Source organism: Mesoplodon mirus (assembly GCF_964341445.2).
Source record: "Mesoplodon mirus genome assembly, chromosome: 8".
NCBI classification, from domain to species: domain Eukaryota; kingdom Metazoa; phylum Chordata; class Mammalia; order Artiodactyla; family Ziphiidae; genus Mesoplodon; species Mesoplodon mirus.
In genome coordinates, this window is record NC_138984.1 from 9,360,978 (window position 1) to 9,387,833 (window position 26,856).

General features: G+C 41.0%; 1 protein-coding gene and 1 pseudogene across 2 annotated transcripts in view; both read right to left on the reverse strand.

Moving 5' to 3' along the window:
• FBXO36 (F-box protein 36) overlaps positions 1-26,856 on the reverse strand; it is a 109,484-nt gene that overhangs the window by 18,727 nt on the left and 63,901 nt on the right. Inside the window, exon 3 of the mRNA XM_082631059.1 lies at positions 1,043-1,215. Within this exon, the coding sequence (XP_082487185.1) occupies positions 1,043-1,215 (173 nt within the window). The remainder of the gene's footprint in view (positions 1-1,042; positions 1,216-26,856) is intronic.
• Positions 19,247-19,671, reverse strand: LOC309809828 (lymphocyte antigen 6E-like; annotated as a pseudogene). Its single transcript has one exon. The product of its transcript is annotated as a lymphocyte antigen 6E-like (transcript).

A 26,856-nucleotide genomic window follows, 5' to 3' on the forward strand; every position in this document is an offset into this window, starting at 1 on the left:
TCCACTGACTGGGGAAGGCCAAGACCTTCTACCTTGTGCCTCTGTGCCTTCTACCAAGTCTTCGTACCTTGTCCACACTTGCCTTGTTGAATTGCTCACACTACCTGGTTGGTAACACCAGTACATTACAGCTAAATACTGAGTTAGGGTTCTTCAGTTGCAAGCAACAAACTCCAACTCTGATTAACTTAAGCCAAAAAGGATTAAACAGAAGGACAGTATGTGTGTGTTTAGGACACGGCAGGGCTCTAGAATTGAAGGAATAGCTGAAGAGGCAGGAACCAAGGCACCTTCCAGGATCTAGGGAGAGGAACCAATAATAGTTGCATCGAGGCCCTAACACTGGTTGAAATCAGCATTAACTGTGTTTTCCATTCCTATGTCCTTCTGCTGAGGATTCAAAGTGAGAGAGTCCATTTGGTGAGTTTGGGGCGCGGGGAAAAACAGGGCACTACGACGACCAGTGCCTCAGAATCACCCAAAGTGGGAGATAGGTAATGCAGAAAAGGGCTTTTACTGGAAGAAATGGAAATGGCTGGGGAGTAATCACCTCCTTCCTTCTTCTTTTATGCCATCCTGCCTCTGCCTGAGTTTCTGCCTGGACTTGGAATGCCCCTTTGACCTGGAATGCCCCTAGCTAGCCAGACCACCTGATGAAGTCCTATTTTCCCCTCAAAACACAGAATAAATAACCCACTTCTGTGAAGCCAGGCAGAGGAAATCACCTTGTACTGTCTTAGTACCTTGTTCACACTTCCCTTGTTCCATTGCTCACACTACATTGTGATGATTTGTACCTGTATGGCTCTCTCCTATTAGACTATAATTTCCCTGAGGGGAAGAATAATGTCTTTTCAACTCTGTTGCCTCTGTGCCTAGGACAGTACCTGTCATAAAATAAGTATTCAACAAAAGCTTGCTGAAATAAATTCAAATAATAAACCACTTCTATATTAAAAAAAAAAAACTTGAAACAAAATTAAACAACTTTGAGGAAGCATAAGGAAAATCCTATACAGACCCAAAATAATTTGACTGTTACCTTTGCAAACCTGCGTGATGTTTGAGAAAGCCTGGCAATGTCTTCAAGATCCAGATAAGAAAGGATACTCAGGAGCAAATCGTCTGAGAGCCGTTCAAGGAAGCCAAATTTACCTTGGCATAAATTGAAGACATAGTCTAATATTCTTGCACCAAATATTAAGGCAATTTGAACTGTAATTCAAAGAAGCCAACAAAACAGCACAGTTATCATGTGTAGTCACATAAAAACTATGGTCATTATCAGTAAGACAAGCTTTGGGGCACATTCCCCCTGAGAGTGATGTTAGATTTTGCTGAGTCATTCCTGCTTTTACCAAGTTGCCTTTGGGACCAATGGCATGTATTTACAAGGCATGTACTTCCAACAGCTGTCCTTGCCCTGAGATCACAATCTATTAGGTATACTCACTGTTTAACACAGTAATGGACTGAGTCAAATTCCAGTCCAGACAACTGACTTAACTAGTCTCAGTGTCATCCTCATCTTCATCTCCCAATCTCCATGACTGGGCAAAGATGCTGGTCCATGTCGTTTTCTTTCTACCCCTCCCACCTTCCCCAAATTGGTGTGAAACATTAATATCTCTTGATTTTAATTGACTTTTGTTCTCTTATTGTTATACATTGTTTCTCTATGAAACTTCCTTCCTTCTTCTTTACCTTCTTTCATTCCCATCTTTACATAATAAAAAAAAAATAGAAAGAGGCAAAGAAAAAAATAGAGGCATATTTTGTGAAAATTGTGTCAACTTTTGCCTATTGTTTTTCCTATCTTTTCAGTTATTTCCAAAATAGGAAATCGTTCACAAAGAATCAACCAACACTATGATCTACCCAAACATGTTTAATGTAGGAGAAAACAGGGTTGGGTTTTTGTTTGTTTTTTTTTACCTCAGCTCTCTGAATAACTAAGAAATGGCTAATAAGTAATAAAACATGTTTGGAAGGCTACATATTCAAATTATAACAGTGATTAAATCCAGGTGGTGGTTTTTACTTTCTTCCTTTTGCTTATCTGTATTTTGTAATCTTTCCGTAATATATTACCATGTAATTTTTTAAAATCTAGGATAAATGAATGAAGGGAAGGGAGGAAAGAAAGAAGGGAGGAAGGCTCCCTCTTTTTATGAGAAAAGAAAATGGGGTTATAATGGAGTATGCATGTGGATTCCAGTGGTCCCAAAGCTGGGGACTTTCTTAGTCTCTTGAAGCTCATTTTTCCACTTCTGCCTCTGAAAGCACCACTATATCTAGTTTTTCCGGAGAACTTCTCTTAGAACAGAGAGAGTGCACTCTCTACAGCGAACTAACTGTCCAAGATTTGGGCACCACCTTCCTTCCCAACCTGGAACACTCCTTCTGGGGCAAGTGGGATGGAGTTGTCAAGAATACCCAGCTCCCTGCAGAAGTAGGCAGACTGGTGATCCTAAAGGTAGGTGGCTCTCCAATCTCGAAATGGATGTAAGGTGTGGGCTACGTTTATGTAAAAGCTCTAACTGTGCTAACGTGGAAGAGCCAGCCGTATAAGATTTCTCTCCAGAACGGGTTAGTCCAGCTTTCTAGAGGCATTAAGGGCTTTATTTGCTTCTAAATTCCAAGTGCTTCCAATTCAAAGCACTTCTAAAGTCCAAAGGTTTTCTTGGGGCGGGGGTGGGGGGGAATAGCCCTTCAAAAACTCAACCTAAAAGGGTAGATATTATGAAGAACCCTTGACTCACCAGCAGGATAAGAAGAAAAAGCAGCGCTTGTTTATTGGAAAAACAAAACAAAACAAAACCCTTAGTACAATAAAATTTCCTTAAAATAATTGTAGATGTTTCAACATTTTAAAATTCCAGGAAAGCATACTCAAAGCATGTTCAGATGTACTTTAGAAAGTCCCTGGCGGTCCAGTTAGGACTCTGTGCTTTCACTGCTGAGGGCCCAGGTTCAATCCCTGGCTGGGGAACTAAGATCCCACAAGCCGCGCAGACAAAAAAAAAAAAAAAAAAAAAAAAAAAATTCTCTACCAATAAAGTCTTTTAAATGTTAAATTTTTTTGCTTGTTTGTGTTTTTTATGTAACCAACATCTACATCCCTGACCAGGGATGGAACCCGGGGCCCCAGCAGTGAGAGCCCCAAGTCCTAACCGCTGGACCACCAGGGAATTCCCACATCTGTTTCTTTTAAAATAAGGAAAACAGGGACTTCCCTGGGGGCGCAGTGGTTAAGAATACGCCTGCCAATGCAGGAGACACAGGTTCGATCCCTGGTCTGGGAGGATAGTTCATGCTGCAGAGCAGCTGAGCCCCTGTGCCACAACTACTGAGCCTGTGCCTACAGCCTGTGCTCTGCAGCAGGAGAGGCCGCCACAATGAGAGGCACCTGCACCTCGGGGAAGAGTGGCCCCCGCTCGCCACAACTAGGAAGGGCCCACACGCAGCAACGAAGACTCAAAGCAGTCAAAAATAAATAAATAAATAAATAAATAAATAAATAAATAAATAAATAAAATAAGGAAAACAGTATTAAAACAAACTCCATTTTGAAAAGTAAAATCAGGGGGGACCCTGGGAAGATGGCGGAAGAGTAAGATGCGGAGATCACCTTCCTCCCCACAGATACATCAGAAATACATCTACACGTGGAACAACTCCTACAGAACACCTACTGAACGCTGACAGAAGACCTCAGACCCCCCAAAAGGCAAGAAACTCCCCACATACCTGGATAGGGCAAAAGAAAAAAGAATAAACAGAGACAAAAGGATAGGGACGGGACCTGCACCAGTGGGAGGGAGCCGTGAAGGAGGAAAGGTTTCCACACACTACAAGCCCCTTCGCGGGCGGAGACTGCAGGTGGCGGAGGGGGAAAGCTTCGGAGTAGCGGAGGAGAGCACAGCAACAGGGGTGTGGAGGGCAAAGCGGAGAGATTCCGGCACAGAGGATCGGTGCCCTCAGGCACACACCAGCCCAAGAGACTTGTCTGCTCAGCCGCCGGGGCAGGCGGGGCTGGGAGTTGAGGCTCGGGTATCGGCTTTCAGTCGGAGCGCAGGGAGAGGACTGGGGCTGGCGGCAGGAAGAGAGCCTGAGGGGGTTAGTGCACCACGGCTAGCCCGGAGGGAGTCCGGGGAAAGGGTCTGGAGCTGCCGAAGAGGCAAGAGGCTTTTTCTTCCCTTTTGTTTCCTGGTGCGCGAGGAGAGGGCATTAAGAGGGCTGCTTTGAGAAGCGCCGGAGACGGGCGCGAGCCGCGGCTAAAGGCGCGGACCCCGGAGACGGGCGTGGGACGCTGGGGCTGCTGCTGCTGCCGCCGCCGCGGGGCCTGTGTGCGAGCGCGGGTCACTGTCCGCCCCGCCTTCCGGGGGGCCTGTGCACCCCGCCACTGCCGGGGTCCCGGGACCCGGGGACGGCTTTCCCGGGAAAGCGCACGGAGCGCCTCGGTCTGGTGCAACGTCACGCCGGCCTCTGCCGCCGCAGGCCCGCCCCACTCTGCGCGCCCCTCCCTCCCCTCAGCCTGAGTGAGCCAAAGCCCCCGCATCAGCGGCTCCTTTAAACCCGTCCTGTCTGAGCGAAGAACGGACGCCCTCCGGCGACCTACGCGCAGAGGCGGGGCCGGTCCAAGGCTGAGACCCGGGAGCTGTGACAGCAGAGACAGGGAAATCTCTCTGTGCGGCCTCGGAGGCAGCGGATTAAAGCTCCACGGTCCACTTGATGTGCCCTGCGTCTGTGGAGTGCATGAATAGACAGCGAATCATCCCAAATTGAGGAAGTGGACTTTGAGGACAAGATTTAAGACTTTCCCCCCTTTTCCTCTTTTTACAACGAATTATCCCAAATTAAGGAGGTGGACTTAGCAAGATTTCAGACTTCTCGCCCTTTTCCTCTTTTTACAACGAAGTAACCCAAATTGAGGAGGTGGACTTGGAGAGCAAGATTTTTTATTTTTCCCCCTGCTCTCTTTTTGTGAATGTGTAGGTGTATTCTTCTGAGTAAGATTCTCTCTGTATAGCTTTGCTTCCACCATATGTCCCAGGGTTCTATCGGTCCGTTTTTTTTTCAATAATTACTTTTAAATTTTAATAACGCTACTATATTTCATACTTTATTCTATTTTACTTTACCTGCTCTTTCTTTTTTTCCTACCTTCCCTTCCTCCCTCCCTCCCTCCTTTCCTTCTTTCTCTCTTTCTTTCCTTCCTCCCTCCCTCCCTTCTTCCTTTCACTCTTTCTTTTTCTTTCCTTCCTCCCTCCCTCCCTCCCTCCTGTCTTTCTTTCCTTCCTCCCTCCCTCCCACCCCTCCTCCTTGCACTTTCTTTTTCTTTCCTTCCTCCCTCCCTCCCTCCTGTCTTTCTTTCTTTCTTTCCTTCCTCCCTCCCTCCCTCCCTTCTTCCATTCACTCTTCCTTTTTCTTTCATTCCTCCCTCTCTCCCTCCTTTCTTTCTTTCTTTCCATCCTTCCTCCCTCCCTCCCTCCTTTCTTCCTTCCTTCCTTTCTTTCCTTCTTCCTTTCTTTCTCTCTCTCTTTCTTTCTGCTACTAATTCTTTCTTTCTACTTTTTCTCCCTTTTATTCTGAGCCGGGTAGATGAAAGGCTCTTGGTGCTGCAGCCAGAAGTCAGGGCTGTGCCTCTGAAGTGGGAGAGACAACTTCAGGACACGGGTCCACAAGAGACCTCCCAGCTCCACATAATATCAAGCAGCGAAAATCTCCCAGAGATCTCCATCTCAACACCAGCACCCAGCTTCAGTCAACGACCAGCAAACTACAGTGCTGGTCACCCTATGCCAAGCAACTAGCAAGGCAGGAACACAACCCCACCCATTAACAGAGAGGCTGCCTAAAAACATAATAAGGCCACAGGCACCCCAAAACACACCACCAGACGTGGACCTGTCCACCAGAAAGACAAGATCGAGCCTCATCCACCAGAACACAGGCACCAGTCCCCTCCAACAGGAAGCCTACACAACCCACTGAAACAACCTTAGCCACTGGGGACAGACACCAAAAACAACAGGAACTACGAATCTGCAGCCTGCAAAAAGGAGACCCCAAACACAGTAACATAAGCAAAATGAGAAGACAGAAAAGCACACAGCAGGTGAAGGAGCAAGATAAAAACCCACCAGACCTAACAAATGAAGAGGTAATAGGCAGTCTACCTGAAAAAGAATTCAGAATAATGATAGTAAAGATGATCCAAGATTCTATTTCCAAGATCCAAAATCTTGGAAATAGAATAGACAAAATGCAAGAAACAGTTAACAAGGACCTAGAAGAACTAAAGATGAATCAAGCATCGATTAAAAACACAATAAATGAAATGAAAAATACTCTAGATGGGATCAATAGCAGAATAACTGAGGCAGAAGAACGGATAAGTGAGGTGGAAGATAAAATAGTGGAAATAACTGATGCAGGGCAAAATAAAGAAACAAGAATGAAAAGAACAGAGGACAGTCTCAGAGACCTCTGGGACAACATTAAACGCACCAACATTCGAATTATAGGGGTTCCAGAAGAAGAAGAGAAAAAGAAAGGGACTGAGAAAATATTTGAAGAGATTATAGTTGAAAACTTCCCTAATATGGGAAAGGAAATAGTTAATCAAGTCCAGGAGGCACAGAGAGTCCCATACAGAATAAATCCAAGGAGAAATATGCCAAGACACATATTAATCAAACTGTCAAAAATTAAACACAAAGAAATCATATTAAAAGCAGCAAGGGAAAAAAAACAAATAACACACAAGGGAATCCCCATCAGGTTAATAGCTGATCTCTCAGCAGAAACTCTGCAAGCCAGAAGGGAGTGGCAGGACATAATCAAAGTGATGAAGGAGAGAAACCTGCAACCAAGATTACTCTACCCAGCAAGGATCTCATTCAGATTTGATGGAGAAATTAAAACCTTTACAGACAAGCAAAAGCTGAGAGAGTTCAGCAACACCAAACCAGCTTTACAACAAATGCTAAAGGAACTTCTCTAGGCAAGAAACACAACAGAAGGAATATACCTACAATAACGAACCCAAAGCAATTAAGGAAATGGGAATAGGAACATACATATCAATAATTACCTTAAATGTAAATGGACTAAATGCTCCCACCAAAAGACACAGATTGGCTGAATGGATACAAAAACAAGACCCATATACATGCTGTCTACAAGAGACCCACTTCAGACCTAGAGACACATACAGATTGAAAGTAAGGGGATGGAAAAAGATATTCCATGCAAATGGAAATCAAAAGAAAGCTGGAGTAGCAATTCTTATATCAGACAAAATAGACTTTAAAATAAAGACTATTAGAAGAGACAAAGAAGAACACTACATAATGATAAAGGGATCGATCCAAGAAGAAGATATAACAATTGTAAATATTTATGCACCCAACATAGGAGCACCTCAATACATAAGGCAAGTACTAACAGCCATAAAAGGGGAAATCGACAGTAACACAATCATAGTAGGGGACTTTAACACCCCACTTTCACCAATGGACAGATCATCCAAAATGAAAATAAATAAGGAAACACAAGCTTTAAATGATACATTAAACAAGATGGACTTAGTTGATATTTATAGGACATTCCATCCAAAAACAACAGAATACACATTTTTCTCAAGTGCTCATGGAACATTCTCCAGGATAGATCATATCTTGGGTCACAAAGCAAGCCTTGGTAAATTTAAGAAAATTGAAATTGTATCAAGTATCTTTTCCGACCACAATGCTATGAGACTAGACATCAATTACAGGAAAAGATCTGTAAAAAATACAAACACATGGAGGCTAAACAATACACTACTCAATAACGAAGTGATCACTGAAGAAATCAAAGAGGAAATTAAAAAATACCTAGAAACAAATGACAATGGAGACACGACGACCCAAAACCTATGGGACGCAGCAAAAGCAGTTCTAAGGGGGAAGTTTATAGCAATACAATCCCACCTTAAGAAACAGGAAACATCTCGAGCAAACAACCTGACCCTGCACCTAAAGCAATTAGAGAAAGAAGAACAAAAAACCCCCAAAGCTAGCAGAAGGAAAGAAATCATAAAGATCAGAGCAGAAATAAATGAAAAAGAAATGAAGGAAACGATAGCAAAGATCAATAAAACTAAAAGCTGGTTCTTTGAGAAGATAAACAAAATAGACAAACCATTAGCCAGACTCATCAAGAAAAAAAGGGAGAAGACTCAAATCAATAGAATTAGAAATGAAAAAGGAGAAGTAACAACTGACACTGCAGAAATACAAAAGATCATGAGAGATTACTACAAGCAACTCTATGCCAAAAAAATGGACAACCTGGAAGAAATGGACAAATTCTTAGAAATGCACAACCTGCCAAGACTGAATCAGGAAGAAATAGAAAATATGAATAGACCAATCACAAGCACTGAAATTGAAACTGTGATTAAAAATCTTCCATCAAACAAAAGCCCAGGACCAGATGGCTTCACAGGCGAATTCTATCAAACATTTAGAGAAGAGCTAACACCCATCCTTCTCAAACTCTTCCAAACAATTTCAGAGGAAGGAACACTCCCAAACTCATTCTATGAGGCCACCATCACCTTGATACCAAAACCAGGCAAGGATGTCACAAAGAAAGAAAACTAAAGGCCAATATCACTGATGAACATAGATGCAAAAATCCTCAACAAAATACTAGCAAACAGAATCCAACAGCACATTAAAAGGATCATACACCATGATCAAGTGGGGTTTATTCCAGGAATGCAAGGATTCTTCAGTATACGCAAATCAATCAATGTGATACACCATATTAACAAATTGAAGGAGAAAAACCATATGATCATCTCAATAGATGCAGAGAAAGCTTTCGACAAAATTCAACACCCATTTATGATAAAAACCCTGCAGAAAGTAGGCATAGAGGGAACTTTCCTCAACATAATAAAGGCCATATATGACAAACCCACAGCCAACATTGTCCTCAATGGTGAAAAACTGAAACCATTTCCACTAAGATCAGGAACAAGACAAGGTTGCCCACTCTCACCACTCTTATTCAACTTAGTTTTTGAAGTTTTAGCCACAGCAATCAGAGAAGAAAAGGAAATAAAAGGAATCCAAATTGGAAAAGAAGAAGTAAAGCTGTCACTGTTTGCAGATGACATGATACTATACATAGAGAATCCTAAAGATGCTACCAGAAAACTACTAGAGCTAATCAATGAATTTGGTAAAGTAGCAGGATACAAAATTAATGCACAGAAATCTCTGGCATTCCTGTACACCAATGATGAAAAATCTGAAAATGAAATCAAGAAAACACTCCCATTTACCATTGCAACAAAAAGAATAAAATATCTAGGAATAACCTACCTAAGGAGACAAAAGACCTGTATGCAGAAAATTATAAGACACTGATGAAAGAAATTAAAGATGATACAAATAGATGGAGAGGTATACCATGCTCCTGGATTGGAAGAGTCAATATTGTGAAAATGACTCTACTACCCAAAGCAATCTACAGATTCAATGCAATCCCTATCAAACCACCACTGGCATTTTTCACAGAACTAGAACAAAAAATTTCAAAATTTGTTTGGAGAAACAAAAGACCCCGAATAGCCAAAGCAATCTTGAGAACGAAAAACGGAGCTGGAGGAATCAGGCTCCCTGACCTCAGACTATACTACAAAGCTACAGTAATCAAGACAGTGTGGTATTGGCACAAAAACAGAAAGATAGATCAATGGAACAGGATAGAAAGCCCAGAGATAAACCCACGCACATATGGTCAACTTATCTTTGATAAAGGAGGCAGGAATGTACAGTGGAGAAAGGACAGCCTCTTCAATAAGTGGTGCTGGGAAAACTGGACAGGGACATGTAAAAGTATGAGATTAGATCATTCCCTAACACCATACACAAAAATAAGCTCAAAATGGATTAAAGACCTAAATGTAAGGCCAGAAACTATCAAACTCTTAGAGGAAAACATAGGCAGAACACTCTATGACATAAATCACAGCAAGATCCTTTTGGACCCACCTCCTAGAGAAATGGAAATAAAAACAAAGATAAACAAATGGGACCTAATGAAACTTCAAAGCTTTTGCACAGCAAAGGAAACCATAAACAAGACCAAAAGACAACCCTCAGAATGGGAGAAAATATTTGCAAATGAAGCAACTGACAAAGGATTAATCTCCAAAATTTATAAACAGCTCATGCAGCTCAATAGCAAAAAAACAAACAACCCAATCCAAAAATGGGCAGAAGACTTCAATAGGCATTTCTCCAAAGAAGATATACAGACTGCCAACAAACACATGAAAGAATGCTCAACCTCATTAATCATTAGAGAAATGCAAATCAAAACTACAATGAGATATCATCTCACACCAGTCAGAATGGTCATCATCAAGAAATCTAGAAACAATAAATGCTGGAGAGGGTGTGGAGAAAAGGGAACACTCTTGCACTGCTGGTGGGAATGTGAATTGGTACAGCCACTATGGAGAACAGTATGGAGGTTCCTTAAAAGACTAAAAATAGAACTACCATATGATCCAGCAATCCCACTACTAGGCATATACCCTGAGAAAACCATAATTCAAAAAGAGACATGTACCAAAATGTTCATTGCAGCTCTATTCACAATAGCCCGGAGCTGGAAACAACCTAAGTGTCCATCATCGGATGAATGGATAAAGAAGATGTGGCACATATATACAATGGAATATTACTCAGCCATAAAAAGAAACGAAACTGAGCTATTTGTAATGAGGTGGATAGACCTAGAGTCTGTCATACAGAGTGAAGTAAGTCAGAAAGAGAAAGACAAATACCGTATGCTAACACATATATATGGAATTAAAAAAAAAATGTCATGAAGAACCTAGGGGTAAAACGGGAATAAAGACACAGACCTACTTGAGAATGGACTTGAGGATATGGGGAGGTGGAAGGGTAAGCTGTGACAAAGCGAAAGAGAGGCATGGACATATATACACTACCAAACGTAAGGTAGATAGATAGTGGGAAGCAGCCGCAGAGCACAGGGAGATCAGCTCGGTGCTTTGTGACCGCCTGGAGGGGTGGGATGGGGAGGGTGGGAGGGAGGGAAATGCATGAGGGAAGGGATGTGGGAACAGATGTATATGTATGACTGATTCACTTTGTTATAAAGCAGAAACTAATAAAAAATAAAAAATAAAAAAAAATTAAAAAAAAAGAAAAGTAAAATCAGCTCTATCGTGTTGGATTATATGGCAGCCAGCCTCCAAGAGAGCTCCTGATTCTCTCCTTTTGGATTCATGCCCCTGTGTGTTCCCAGCCCACACTGAATTAGGGCTGACCTGTGTAACCAATAGGATATTGCAAAAATACCCCAGGACTAGGTCACAAAAGACTTTGGGGCTTCTGTCTTGCTGTCTTGGATCACTCACTCTGGGAGAAGCCAATTGCCATGTCCTAACACTACTCTGCAGCACCATGGAGAGGTCCATGGGGAAGGAAACTGAATCAGCCAGGTGTGTGAGCCGGCATAGAACTGGATTCTCCAGCTCCAACCAAGCCTTCAGTTGACTGGGGTCCCAGGCAACATCATGCGAGACCCTGGATCAGAACAGCTGGGGTAAGCTGCTCCCAAATTCCTGACCCAACTCTCTGAGTTAATAAACATTTATTATTGTTTTAAGCCATTGGGTTTGGGGGTAATTTGTTACACAATGATAAACAGTAAAGATTTAGGTACCTGCAAGTGTTGTGGTACCACGGTGGAAACCCAGAATGTGGGAATGGCGCTGAAATTGGAAAGTACGTGGAGTTTTTTTTGTTTTTTTGTTTTTTTTTTTTTTTTGCGGTACGCGGGCCTCTCACTGTTGTGGCCTCTCCCGTTGCAGAGCACAGGCTCCGGACGTGCAGGCTCAGTGGCCATGACTCACGGACCCAGCCGCTCCGCGGCATGTGGGATCTTCCCGGACCGGGGCACAAACCCGTGTCCCCTGCATCGGCAGGCAGACTCTCAACCACTGCGCCACCAGGGAAGCCCGTACGTGGAAATTCGAATGAGCTTGAGGAGAGTGTTAGTGAAAGTCTGAAAAGCCTTCAGTAAGTAGTATAATAAGTAAATAATACCTGTTAATAAAAGCCTGATGGACTCTGAGGAGGCTTTACACATGAGGGCTTAAAGAAAAGTGAGGAAAATATTATTAAAAAACTGGAGAAAGGGGGAAGAAAACTGGAGGAAAGGGAATCCTTGCTATGTAGTGGCAGAAAGTTTAGCAATATTATTGCCTGCTGTAATATGGAAAGTAGGAAATATTCCCGCTGGGTGTGTGACTTGGCTAAGAAGATTTCCAAGCAGAGTGTCGTTGAACATGGTGGCCTGATTTCTTCTTGCTGCTTAAAGTAAAATGTGAGCAGAGAGAGATAAGCTGAAGGAAGGTCTCTTAAAAAGGAGCCAGGGGCTTCCGTGGTGGCACAGTGGTTAAGAGTCTGCCTGCCGATGCAGGCGACACGGGTTCGTGCCCCGGTCCGGGAAGATCCCATGTGCCGCGGAGCAGCTGGGCCCGTGAGCCATGGCCGCTGAGCCTGCGCGTCCAGAGCCTGTGCTCCGCAACGGGAGAAGCCACAACAGTGAGAGGCCCGCGTACCGCAAAAAAAAAAAAAAAAAAAAAAAAAAAAAAGGAGCCAGGATTTGCTGGTTTTGAACTTTCTCTGCCTCTTCGGATGGCAAGCAACGCTAAAGTTAAGAAATGGCTCCCAGGCAAAGATCAAATCCAGAGCGGTGTCAGGAAAACATGGTATAAAGATAACGCTAAGAGTGTGACTGGAAAATGCTTTGTTAAGAACCATTCAGTGATACCGTAGCACTTCCAAGAAGCTTAAGGGTACGGTCACTCAGGAGTCAAGGACAGAAACCCAAAGTAAAGAAGAGTTTATCGCAAAAAGATGTGTAGGTGTGGTTTTGTCTAATGGAGTGAACCCCAATAAGAATAATAGACAACACATAAAGTTTTTAAGAGAATTATATCAGCAGAAACACTGACTGCCAGCTTGAACTGAAAGGGTTCAGAGGTAGTACAAAAGGAAAAGATGACTCTGGACCCCCAAACTCCTACAGGTGGGAGGTAGGCTGAGAAAACTACACCTGCAAACATAGGCTCCCTTTTGCCAAAAAGGAAAGATGAATCAGATGAGGGAATCAAGAGTCCAGAGGGGAAGCCAAAAGCCATAAAGAGTCTAGTGATAGGTTTTGAGCTCTAATCAAGAACTAATAACCTGTGCCCTGCTGGATTTCAGAATTTCTATGGACCAATGACTCCCATGGAGCTATCATTTCCCCACTGTTTCAAGAGCATTGTATACAGTGATTCTCTCATGCCTGTCCCACCATGATATGTTGGGGGAGAGGGGACAGAAAACCTGTCACTGGCTCAGATCTAAAGGAACCATCCTTGAGGAGCTGTACTTAAGGCATTACACCTGAGGAGCCCTATCCACATATGGACCCGATTTACATGATGAGATCCTGAAATACCTAAAGATATACTTCAGGAAGAAAGAAATTTGCCCAGAATGAAAGACTAGAATTTCAGAAGCAATGAAGATGAAAGAAATGGTAGTAAACATAGGCAAATATAAACAACTACTACTGTAGAAAACATGTTTTAAATAACAAACTTTAGAGGAGGTGTCAAAACAAGGCAAATCAAAGCAGCAGTCAACAATCACATGAGTAAACATTGTAATGTAATGTAAACATTCTAAGGTCCTTATGTTCAAGAGGCAGATAGAAATATTGACATATGTTAGATTTTTATAAGTTAAGTTAAAGTAAACTTGCTAAACTTTTAAGGGACACCACCAGAGAGAGAGAGAAGGAGAGACAGAGAGGAAGGAAGGAAGGAAGGAAGGAAGGAAGGGAGGGAAGAGAGAAAGAAAGGCGAAAAAAAAAAATATATATATATAAGGGTAACTCCCAAAATAGTTGGTCTGTAATCACTTGGAGATTGGTTCACAGCTGAACAAAATGGAAAACTCAATTTAAGGTGACTTAACAAATAGAAGTTTATTTTTTTCTCAGAGTCTGGAGGTAGACCAGAAAGGCTGTTGCAGAAGTTCCATTATGTCACTAATGTCCCAGGTCCTTTTATCTTTCTGTGTCACATTCTTAAGATGTGGCTCTCACCCTTCCTGTTTTCAAGGCATCACAACCATGGTCCAGTAAGTAAAAGGGGTAGGACAAGGAACAAAAATGGACATGGAAGCTGAGTCCACCCTTGTCTGAAGGCACCTTCTGGGATGCTCTATGAAATAACTTCGTCTTACCCAGCAAAACTGGGTCACATGGCCACATCTGCAAGGTAGGGAGGGAAATATAGTCTCTGTCTTAAGGGACAAAAAATGTAATAAAGGAAACACAAAAGAGAAAGGAAGACATGGAAACAAAACAAAAAGCAAAGAAAAAGCATGATAAGATGAAAGCACAAAATAAGATGATAGAAATTATAGACATATTAGTAATCACAGTAAATATAAATGAACTAATCATGCCAGCTAAAAGACAGTCAGATAAATAATACATACGTGCTTAAAAAAAAGATACAGAAAAGTGAAAGTAGTAGAATGGAAAAAGCTAGACCAATAGAAACCAAAAGAAAGCTGGTATAATTACAGTAATACCAGACTAAGTATACTTTAAAGCAAAACTCACTAATAGGAATAAGGAGGACCATTACTTATTGATAAAAGGAATAATTCACCAGGAAGATTTAATACTTCTAAAATAGTATGCCCCTAACAAAATACACAGAGCAAACACTGATGGAATTATGATGAAAAAATGATAAATCCTCCACTGCACTGGAAGATTTTATAACACCTATCAATACTTGATACACCAAACAGAAGTGAAGTTATAGAATATTTGAATAACACTATTAATGAGACTTATCAATGGACATTGCTATAGAAAAACAAAGATCAAATATTAATGAGCTATGCGTTCAAAAAAAATTGATTACTTCCCCAAATTAGAAGAAAATACAAAGATAAGAGCAAAAATTAATCAAGTAGAAAACAAACATTGTAGATGATCAAGGAAACCAAAAAATTAATTTTTCAAAAGATTAATAAAATGGATAAACTTTCAAGAATAAACAAGAAAAAATGACAAAAGCATAACTCAGTCCTACGAGAAATAAGAAGATTAACTACAACAGGGACTTAGAAAAACATTACACCAATTAACACAAAATCAGACAAATTGGGCAATCCTCCAGAAATATATAATTTACCAATTCTGACTCAAGAAGAAATAGAAAACCTGAGAAACTATACCTAGTAAATAAATTGAATCCACCGTTTGATTTAAAAAAAAAAACCTCAAGTAAAACTTCAGGTCCACACTGATTTACAGGTTAGCTTTATAAACTCTCAAAGAACAGACAATCCAGATCTTATACCATTTGTTCCAAAAAACAGAAATAGAAGCAAACTCCCAATTCAAATCATGAGGTTGATCTAACTAGCAATGATGGTAGGCAAAAGGAAAACTGCATACGAAACATCATTTAGGAACATACATGGAAAAAATTATAAATAAAGTATTAGGAAATTGAATCTATCAACACATTAAAAAAATAAATCGTGAGCAGTAGAGTTAATCCTGGGATCCAAGGATGGCATAACTTCAGAAGATATATTAATATTATTCACCATGTTGGAATATTACTCAGCCATAAAAAGGAACGAAACTGGGTCATTTGCAGAGATGTGGATGGACATAGAGTCTGTCATACAGAGTGAAGTAAGTCAGAAAGAAAAAAACAAATATTGTATATTAACGCATATATGTGGAATCTAGAAAAATGGTACAGACGAACCTATTTGTAGGGCAGGAATAGAGACACAGATGTAGAGAAAGGACATGTGGACACGGAGGGGAAGGGGAGGGTGGGACGAATTGGGAGATTAGGTTTGACATGAATATACTACCATGTGTAAAACAGATAGCTAGTGGGAACCTGCTGTACAGCACAGAGAGCTCAGCTTGGCGCCCTGTGATGACCTAGATGGACGGGATGGCGGGGTGAGGGAGGTCCAAGAGGGAGGGGATATAGGTATACATATAGCTGATTCACTTCATTGTACAGCAGAAACTAACACAACTAAAGCAATTATACTCCAATTTAAAAAAAAATTTGACTATGTAAGGAGTTTTACACACTTTTTGAAAATTAAATATTTTCTTTAAATGGAAAAAACCCCACAAATAACAGGAAAAAATGATCATCTCAAAAATGTAGAAAAATTATTTCGGGGACTTCTCTGGTGGCGCAGTGGTTAAGAATCCGCCTGCCAATGCAGGGGACATGGGTTTGAGCCCTGGTCCCGGAAGATCCCACATGCCGTGGAGCAACTAAGCCCGTGCGCCACAACTATTGAGTCTGTGCTCTAGAGCCCACAAGCCACAACTACTGAGTCCCCGTGCCACAACTACTGAAGCCCCCGTGCCTAGAGACCATGCTCCGCAACAAGAGAAGCCACTGCAATGAGAAGCCCGCGCACCGCAACAAAGAGTAGCCCCGGCTCACCACAACTAGAGAAAGCCTGCACACAGCAACGAAGACCCAACGCAGCCAAAAATAAATAAATTTAAATAAATAAATTTAAAAAAATTATTTCATATAGTTCTAATATCTATTTATGAAGAAAAACTCCTAGAAAACTATAATAAAAGGGAATGTCTTTAACCTGATAAACCTGACTCAGGCTAGTTACCAAAAACCTAATAATAGTATCAATGATAATAACAACACATGGATTTGTTTAGTATTCAATATTTGCCATGTACTGCTCTAATTTGTATATATACAGTGTGTGTATCATACATACATATCATCATTTGATCCTCACAATAACTCTATGAGATAGGTACTATTATGATTTCCCTCTTATAAAGACAAAGATGAGGAACAGAGAGTTTAAGTGGCTTGCTCAATGTCACATAGTGAGAACTAGGATTGAACCAAGCAGTTTTCTCCATAGTGCACCTCCTAATCGTGATTTTATGGGGCCTTTAATGTCAGGCATAAGACTGGAATGTCTACTCTCACCGTTTCTATTCAACATTGTTTTGGAGGTGGAGAAAAAAAAAAGAAGACACAAAAATGTATCAGGGTTAGAAGGCAAGGAAAAGCTGCCATTACTGCAACTGCAGATGATCTAAATATCAACATACAAAAGTCAAGAAATTTTACTGAAAAATGATGCTGGTCAACCTAAATGGGAAAAGAATTTGAAAAAGAATAGACACATGTATATGTATAACTGAATCATTTTACTGTACCCCTGAAACTAACACAACATTGTTAATCAACTATACTCCAATATAAAAGAAAAAGTTTTTAAAAAATTTAAAAATAAAGCAGTGTAATGTCGGTGTAAGACAATCAACCAATAGAACTAAATATTCCTGGAAATGATAGATGTACATTGGAACTTGCAATATGTAAGGATGGGATTACAAAACAGTGTAGGGTAACTAAACTATCCTATAAATGGTGCTGGGAATATTGACAGACCATACAGGGAAAAAAATTATAACGTTTCATCTTATTATAACCAAAAACAAACGAGATAAGTTGATAAAGACCAAATATGACAAATAAGTCATAAAATATTTAGAATTAAAAACATAGGAGCACATCCTTATGAAATCAGGGTAGGGAAAGATTTCTTAAACAAAACACAAAAGTACAAGCCATATATTAAAAGACTGACAAATTTGAATGCCATTAAAATTGTAAACTTCTATATGGGTAAAAACTCATAAACAAGGTAAAAAGATAAACCCAAAACTTGGTGAAATATCTGTAGCACATATAACCAAACCAAAGAACTGGTACTCAAAATAACAAAAAGTTTCTACAATCAATGCAAAGAAGGTAAACAACCAAATACAAGAAATAGGCAAAGAAGATGAATTAGCAATTCTCAGAAGGAAACTGTTCAACAAATATAAGAAAGGGTATTCGACCTCATTACTAATCAGGGAATTTACACACCCAGTTTGGCAAAGAATAACATGTATCTTTGATTACAGTAAATGTTGGTGAGAATGTGGGAAAATAGCATCTCCCTCATAAAATGCCAATGGGAATATAAATTGATTTAACTCATTTGGAGAGCAGACTGTCAATACTTAGTAAACTTGAGGAGGCACATATCCTACAACTCAACAAACACCGCTACATGCCTGACTTAGAGAAATGCTCACACATTGCACAAGGATAAGTGAAGATTTATTACTGCAAAAAAGTGGAAACCACCTAACTACTCTCGGTAGGGGAAATGATTGAACTATGGTTTGTAATATAAAATACCATAAGCCATTGAAATGAATGAACTAGATATACATATATCAACATGGATAAATCCCAGAAACAGTGTTCAATAATAAAACAAACTTGAAAAACAATACAGTATACCATTTATGTAAAATCTTAAATATATAAAAGTAAAATATATTATTTTTTTGGGGGGTGGGAACGTCTGTGTTTATTTGAGGCACGGAAGCGGCAGGAGGGCTCCAGGGTGGCGGTGGAGGGAGGGGGCCCAAGAGCAGCTGGATTTCAGGGTGGGAGCAGATTTCTGGGTCAGCAGCCTAGACCTGGAAACAGTGGAAGGCCTGTCTTCCAAAAGGCTGCCCTTGAAGTGAGTGAAATGTGGTGTGCAGAGATGCCACGGGAAAGGGGCTCTGTGCTGGCGCTTGGGGTTCTAGGGGCTGTGGAATGCTGGACCCCTGACGCTTACTTCCATCCCCGCCCCCCGACACAGGCCGAGACCTGGCCACACACTCACCCATGCCCAGCAGGGCACACGGACCACACGCCTGTCCACACAGCACATCTTCTGCACCTGCGGGCGGACAGGGCCTGGACAGGGGCAGGCCTGGGACCAGGTGCCCCTCCCAGCATGTCCCTAGGATGCAGTTCTGACTCTGGTACCCTTGGGCTCCATTCCCAGATTCCCCCTGGAAGGCTGACCGGGAAGCAAGGGTAGCTGGCAGGTGTGTGGGTGCAGGGGGCACCTACAGGGCCTAGAGGGTGGGATCAGCAGGGTGAGGAATCAGAGGAGGAGGCTTCGAGATCCTCTTGGGTCTGGGAGGGGCTGGGCTTTCCTTCCTTCCTGAGCTTTGGGAGTCTGGGCCGGGCACAGGGTCCCGGCGGTCAGAGGCCAAATCGCAGCAGAGCCACAGCAGGCTGAGCGGGAGCCCGAGGCCCAGCACCGTGAGTGACAATGGCCCGCAGCCCGCCGTTGGCGCACTGATGTTGCGCAGGAAGCTCTGGCAGCAGTGGGTACCCACGGACGCCACGCCGACACTGACGCTCGGGATGGGGCAGATCTGGGAGCAGCCCTTGTTCAGGGTGTAGCCAAAGTCCACCACGTTCCCGATGCCAGCGGATGCAGAGGTAGTCACACAGTAGCTGTCCGTATCGGAGCGGATGGTGGGCTTCAGGCAGTACCAGTTGCTGTTCTTATTCACGTAAGAGAAGCACACCAGGGAGTGGGCTCTCTCCACACCCAGGAGGGCAGCCAGCAGGACCAGCAGGAAGACCTTCATTCAGGAGGGGACTGGCGTCCTGCCTGGGGTCACACGAAGCCTGGGGTCTCACAAAGCCGAAGAAGTCAGCCCTGCTCGCCAGCGGACACAGGTCCCCGGCTCGGCCATGCAGTCAAGCCTGCCCCCGAGCCCAAGTGCAGCCCGCACTCCCCAGTATATATTATTTATGTATTTGTGACTCTGTAAAATAAAATATGCTTTTCAATGATACCAATTTCAGAACAGTTAGTAGAAGGGAATAGAGGAAAAATAGGTGAGGGGCAGAAATTTGAGTATATATTGTATGTAATTTTTAAATGTTTTTAAAAGACATTAAGCAAATATGGTGCTCACTTCAACAGCATGTATATTAAAACTGGGATAATAAAGAGAAGATTCTTATGGCCCTGAGAAAGGATGACAAAAATTAAAATAATTCAAAAAACGATTCAGAGTAGATTTTCTGATCACATGCAATTAAGCTAGACATCAAGAAAAAAAATACAACCAAAAAATTCCCAGCTACTTGGAACTCAAGTAAAATGTTTCTAAATAATCTATGGATCAAAGAAGAAATCGAAATGGAACTTAGAAAATATTTTAAACTGAATGAGAATAAAGATGCAACTTATCAAAACTTATCTAATATAGCTACAGTAGCACTTATGGGAAATTGAGGGCAAAAAATGGCTGAGAACAATAAGCTTTCAACTCAAGCAGCTAGGAAAAGAATAACGAATCAGACCTAAGAAAAGTAGGAAGAAGGAAATAATATAGGTATGAACACAAACCAATAATAAAAACAGAGAAAATCAACAGAGCTAAAATTTAGTTCTTTCAAACACTAAATAAAAAATAAATAAACCCCAACAAGATTGATCAAGAAAAAAAAGAGAGAAAGCACAAATTACCATTATCAACACCAACATATTTGATAACTGGAATAAAATGAAGTAAAGGTGACAAATTTTAAAATCTTATGTTAGTGGTGTTGGGTATTTACAATATTATCTTCTGTTCTTTTATGTGGGTTTAAGATACTTCTGAATTTAAAAACTTTTAAAGGGAAAGGTACAGGACATAATGTATAAGATTCTTCTTGTTGTGTTAACATATTTTGTATATATGCATAGACCATTTATCAAAGGACATATATGAAACTGTTAATGATGGTTGTCATGGGAAATGGGAACACGGGATCAGAAGGAAACTTGTTTTTATCCTATACCTATACTTTTTTTTTTCATTTCTAATTTTATTGATTTGAGTCCTCTCCCTCTTTTTCTTGATGAGTCTAGCTAATGGTTTATCAATTTTGTTTATCATCTCAAAGACCAGCTTTTAGTTTTATTGGTCTTTGTTATTGTTTCCTTTGTTTCCATTTCATTTATTTCTGCTCTGATCTTTATGATTTCTTTCCTTCTACTAACTTTGGGCTTTGTTTGTTCTTCTTTCTCTAGTTCCTTTAGGTGTAAGGTTAGATTGTTTATTTGAGATTTTTCTTGTTTCTTGAGGTAAGCTTATATTGCTATAAACTTCCCTCTTAGAACTCCTTTTGCTGCATCCCATAGGTTTTGGATCGTCGTGTTTTCGTTGTCATTTGTCTCTAGGTATTTTTTGATTTCCTCTTTGATTTCTTCAGTGATATCTTGGTTATTTGGTAACGTATTGTTTAGCCTCCATGTGTTTGTGTTTTTTATGTTTTTTTCCCTGTAACTGAATTCTAACCTCATAGCGTTGTGGTCAGAAAAGATGCTTGATATGATTTCAATTTTCTTAAATTTACTGAGGCTTGATTTGTGACCCAAGATGTGATCTATCTTGGAGAATGTTCCATATGCACTTGAGAAGAAAGTGTAATCTGCTGTTTTGGGATGGAATGTCCTATAAATATCAATTAAATCTATCTGGTCTATTGTGTCATTTAAAGCTTGTGTTTCTTTATTAATTTTCTGTTTGGATGACCTGTCCATTGGTGTAAGTGAGGTGTTAAAATCCCCCACTATTATTGTGTTACTGTCAATTTCCTCTCTTATAGCTGTTAGCAGTTGCCTTATGTATCGAGGTGCTCCTATGTTGGGTGCATATATATTTATAATTGTTATATCTTCTTCTTGGATTGATCCCTTGATCATTATGTAGTGTCCTTCCTTGTCCCTTGTAACATTCTTTATTTTAAAGTCTATTTTATCTGATATGAGTATGGCTACTCCAGCTTTCTTTTTTTTTTTTTTTTTTTTTTTGCTGTACGCGGGCCTCTCACTGCTGTGGCCTCTCCCGTTGCGGAGCACAGGCTCCGGACACACAGGCTCCGCGGCCATGGCTCGCGGGCCCAGCCGCTCCGCGGCATGTGGGATCCTCCGGGATCGGGGCACGAACCCGTGTCCCCTGCATCGGCAGGCGGACTCTCAACCACTGCGCCACCAGGGAAGCCCCAGCTTTCTTTTGATTTCCATTTGCATGGAATATCTTTTTCCATCCCCTCACTTTCAGTCTGTATGTGTCCCTAGGTCTGAAGTAGGTCTCTTGTAGACAGCATATATATGGGTCTTGTTTTTGTATCCATCCAGCGAGCCTGTGTCTTTTGGTTGGAGCATTTAATCCATTCACGTTTAAGGTAATTATCGATATGTATGTTCCTATTACCATTTTCTTAATTGTTATGGGTTTGTTTTTGTAGGTCCTTTTCTTCTCTTGTGTTTCCCACTTAGAGAAGTTCCTTTAGCATTAGTTGTAGAGCTGGTTTGGTGGTGCTGAATTCTCTTAGCTTTTCCTTGTCTGTAAACCTTTTGATTTCTCCATTGAATCTGAAGGAGATCCTTGCCGGGTAGAATAATCTTGGCTGTAGGTACTTCCCTTTCATCACTCTAAATATATCATGCCACTCCCTTCTGGCTTGTAGAGTTTCTGCTGAAAAATCAGCTGTTAACCTTATGAGTGTTCCCTTGTATGTTATTTGTCATTTTTCCCTTTTTGCTTTCAATAATTTTTCTTTGTCTTTAATTTTTGTCAATTTGATTACTATGTGTCTTGGCATGTTTCTCCTTGGGTTTACCCTGCCTGGGACTCTCTGCATTTCCTGAACTTGGGTGGCTATTTCCCCTCCCATGTCAGGGAAGTTTTCGACTATAATCTCTTCAAATATTTTCTCGGGTCCTTTCTCTCTCTCTTCTCCTTCTGGGACCCCTCTAATGCAAATGTTGTTGCGTTTAATGTTATCCCAGAGGTCTCTTAGGCTGTCTTCATTTCTTTTCATTCTTTTTTCTTTATTCTGTTCTGTGGCAGTGAATTCCACCATTCTGTCTTCCAGGTCACTTATCCGTTCTTCTGCCTCAGTTATTCTGCTATTGATTCCTTCTAGTGTATTTTTCATTTCAGTTATTGTATTGTTCATCTCTGTTTGTTTGTTTTTTAATTCTTCTAGGTGATTGATTGTTCTTTAATTCTTCTAGGTCTTTGTTAAACATTTCTTGCATCTTCTTGATCTTTGCCTCCATTCTGTTCCTGAGGTCCTGGATCATCTTCACTATCATTATTCTGAATTTTTTTTCTGGAAGGTTTCCTATCTCCACTTCATTTAGTTGTTTTTCTGGGGTTTTATCTTGTTCCTTCATCTGGTACACAGCCCTCTGCCTTTTCATCTTGTCTTTCTGTGAATGTGGGTTTTGTTTCACAGGCTGCAGGATTTTAGTTCTTCTTGCTTCTGCTGTCTGCCCTCTGGTGGTCTATACCTATCCTTTTTAAACGGATTCATCTTTTATTTTACTACATGCATTTATTTGTGGGTTTTTTTTCATATCTCAAAAGTTAATAAAAAATGATAAAATATGAGAGCCTTACTTAGATCTGTCTTCCCTGCTCTGTAGCCCAGAGCAGGCTCCCATGCTTCTGCCCTCCTCCCACCTAACCCTTCACCCATAGAACTCGACCCCAGGTCTCTAGAAATTCTAGAGATTCAGGCTGAAGACAAGGAGCAGATGGTTAGGGAGAGCAAAGAGAAGAAGAAGAATAGACTAAGAGATGGTAGCTAAGCATGAGAGAATGAAATCCCAGGTCAAAGGTTGAGATATGGGCCTCAAGAAAAGACCTAGAGAAAATGGATTATGGATCCATGGCATGTGGCCAGCCAAATTTGGGAGGAAGATAAGGACCATTCTTTCCCACTTTCTGATTCCTGGCATATCAATATTCCTAGGATCTATAACTCAGGCCAATATTTCAGGCTATTAGTATTTATTAGTAATATCAATTTTGCATTATAGTCCCCATTTAAAACATTGTCCCATTCTCCCAATAAATCATCTAAACATCCATGGAAACTTCAATTCTTTGACATCTAAACCATATCTCCTACATTTCCTTTCATATGCAATAGCAGAAATAAAAAAAACTTTGTCATTTGGTTCAGAAAATATGGTTGTTGAGGTCATTTGGTTTTATCAGAGATTTTTGTGGATTGGCCTATATACCTAACCACCACTTATAATTCATTGAAGATCTAAGCAACCAACTTAAAAATGGACAACAACTTATAAAATGGATATAAGTTGGAAAACAACTTATTTTTAGGTTGGATTCAACGTCAGTCCATGAGTGAGCACTTTCAATTGAGTTTATACGGGCACATTTTTGCTGTAAATTAAATTGTAAAAAATATTTCCGATAGCTAATTTTCTGGTTGTTCCATTTATTTAGCTTAGGGGAGAATATCTATAGATGTTTTCTCAGATTTTTAAAGGTCTCAGAGAAAAAATTTCAAACTTCATAAACAAATGGGCAAAGAGTATAACCAGGCAAATTACAAAAAGAATATAAATGGCAATTAAACATGATGGGATTTTTACCAGTTTTCAGGAAAATGCTAATTAAACATGATACTATTTTCACCATCAGACTGGAACAGATTAAAAAGAGTAACAATATCTAATTAATGATGGCAAAGGTGTAAGAAAACTCCTATATCCTGTTGGATGGTTATATTAATATTCAGTACTTTAATATTTAATACACACTTTTTGGGAGAGCAATTTGTGAGTATAGCGAAGTGACTGGCATCTTATTTAAGTTGTCAGTCAGAATTGAAATATGGTGACATCAAAATATTAATGAAGTCTCATTTTATGAACAAACATGGAAATAATGTAAATCACTCAACTTAAAATTCTCTCAAAAATAGCATAATTATAAAGTTGGCATAATTACAGAGGTCAAATGAGTTGTAGATGGAATTTGTGCTACATCCTTGACAGTGCTACTCAAGCTGGTTAACAGAAATACCATCTTTGTCAAGTTAACCTTGACTTACACAAGGTTTTCAAGAATTCACCCCTCAAATAATATACTCCGTACCTATAAAAATTTATAATGTAAATATCTTTGGACCTAGCAATTCTACAACTAAGAATCTATGCTATTGACATTCTCACATAATTGTGCAAAGATAAACATGTCCCAGAATGTACCTAAAGCCTTTTGAAAATGCCCATTAGGGACCTCCCTGGTGGTGCAGTGGTTAAGAATCCTCCTGCCAATGCAGGGGACGTGGGTTCAAGCCCTGGTCTGGGAAGATCTCACATGCCGTGGAGCAACTAAGCCCGTGAGCCACAACTACTGAGCCTGCACTCTAGACCCCATGAGCCACAACTACTGAGCCTGCGTGCTGCAACTACTGAAGTCTGGGGGCCTAGAGCCCATGCTCCGCAACAAGAGAAGCCATCGCAATGAGAAGACTGTGCACTGCAATGAAGGGTAGGCTTTGCTCACTGCAACTACAGAAAGCCCATGAAGCAAGGAAGACCAAACACAGCCAAAAAAATTAAAAAATTTTAAAAATTTAAAAACTTGTAATAGCTAGAATTTACTGAATTCTTAACATATGCTAGGCAAACTCTAAGCACTTCATTCAATTAATCTTCATAAGGACCCTATGAGGTAGATGCTATTATTATTCCATTATCGACTGTTGAGGAAACTGAGATCCAAACTGATTAAATAATTTGCCCAGGGACTTCCCTGGTGGTCCAGTGGTAAGGAATCTGCCTTCCAATGCAGGGGACTTGGGTTCAATCCCTGGTCAGGGAACTAAGATCCCACATGTGTGGGGCAACTAAACCCACGCACCACAACTACTGAGCTTGCGCACCTCAATGAGAGAGCCACGTGCTGCAAACTACAGACCCCATGCACCCTGGAGCCTGCACGCCACAACTAGAGAGAGAAAAAAACCCGCACACCACAACTACAGAGAAGCCCGCGCACAGCAGCGAAGAGCCCTCACTGCAATGAAAGATTCTGCATGCCTCAACGAAGACCCTGCGTGCCGCAACTAAGACCCGACACAGCCAAGAAAATAAAGAAAGAAATAAATAATTTGCCCTATGTTACATACCTAGTGGATTTGGAGCCAGAGTTTGAACAGAGGTAGTCTGTATTAAGCAACACCCTTAATTGCCATGCTAACAGTTCTCTATACTTTGTAGTGTAGGGATGACTTTTAAAATAATAAATATATGATTTTTGTCTTTTAAAAATACAAATCTGAGACTTCCCTGGTGGTCCAGTGGTTAAGACTCCACGCTTCCAATGCAGGGGGCACAGGTTTGATCCCTGGTTGGGGAACCAAGATCCCACATGCCGTGCTACGTGGCCAAAAAACAAAACAAAACAAATCTAGAAAAAAGATCAGCAATGTTTTTGATTTTATAATTTAGGTTGTTGTGACATATATCATCGTGGTAGGCAGAATAATGCTGCCAGTCCTCCCCACCCCTTCAGATGTCCTACATCCTAATCTCCAGAACCTGTGACCTTATATGGCAAAAGGGACTTTGCAGATGTGATTAAAGATCTTGAGATAGCGAGATAATGCTGGATGAACTGGGTGGGCCCAATGTAATCATAAGGGTTCTTAGAAGGAGAAAAGGGAGGCAGAAGTGTCAGAGTCAGAGAAGGAGATGTGAACCCGGAAGCAGTGTCAGGATGAGAAAGACTGGACTGCCCATTGCTGGCTTTGAAGATGATGGCAGAGACCATAAGCCAAGGAATAGGCAGCCTTTAGAACCTGGAAAAGGCAAGGAAATGGACCCTCCCCTAGAGCCCCCAGAGGGAACACAGTCCTACCAACACCTTGATCTTAGCCCAGTGACACTTCGGCACTCCAAAAATGTAAGATAATACATTTTTATCATTTAAACCGCTAAATTTGTGGTAATTTGTTACACCAGCAATAGGAAACCA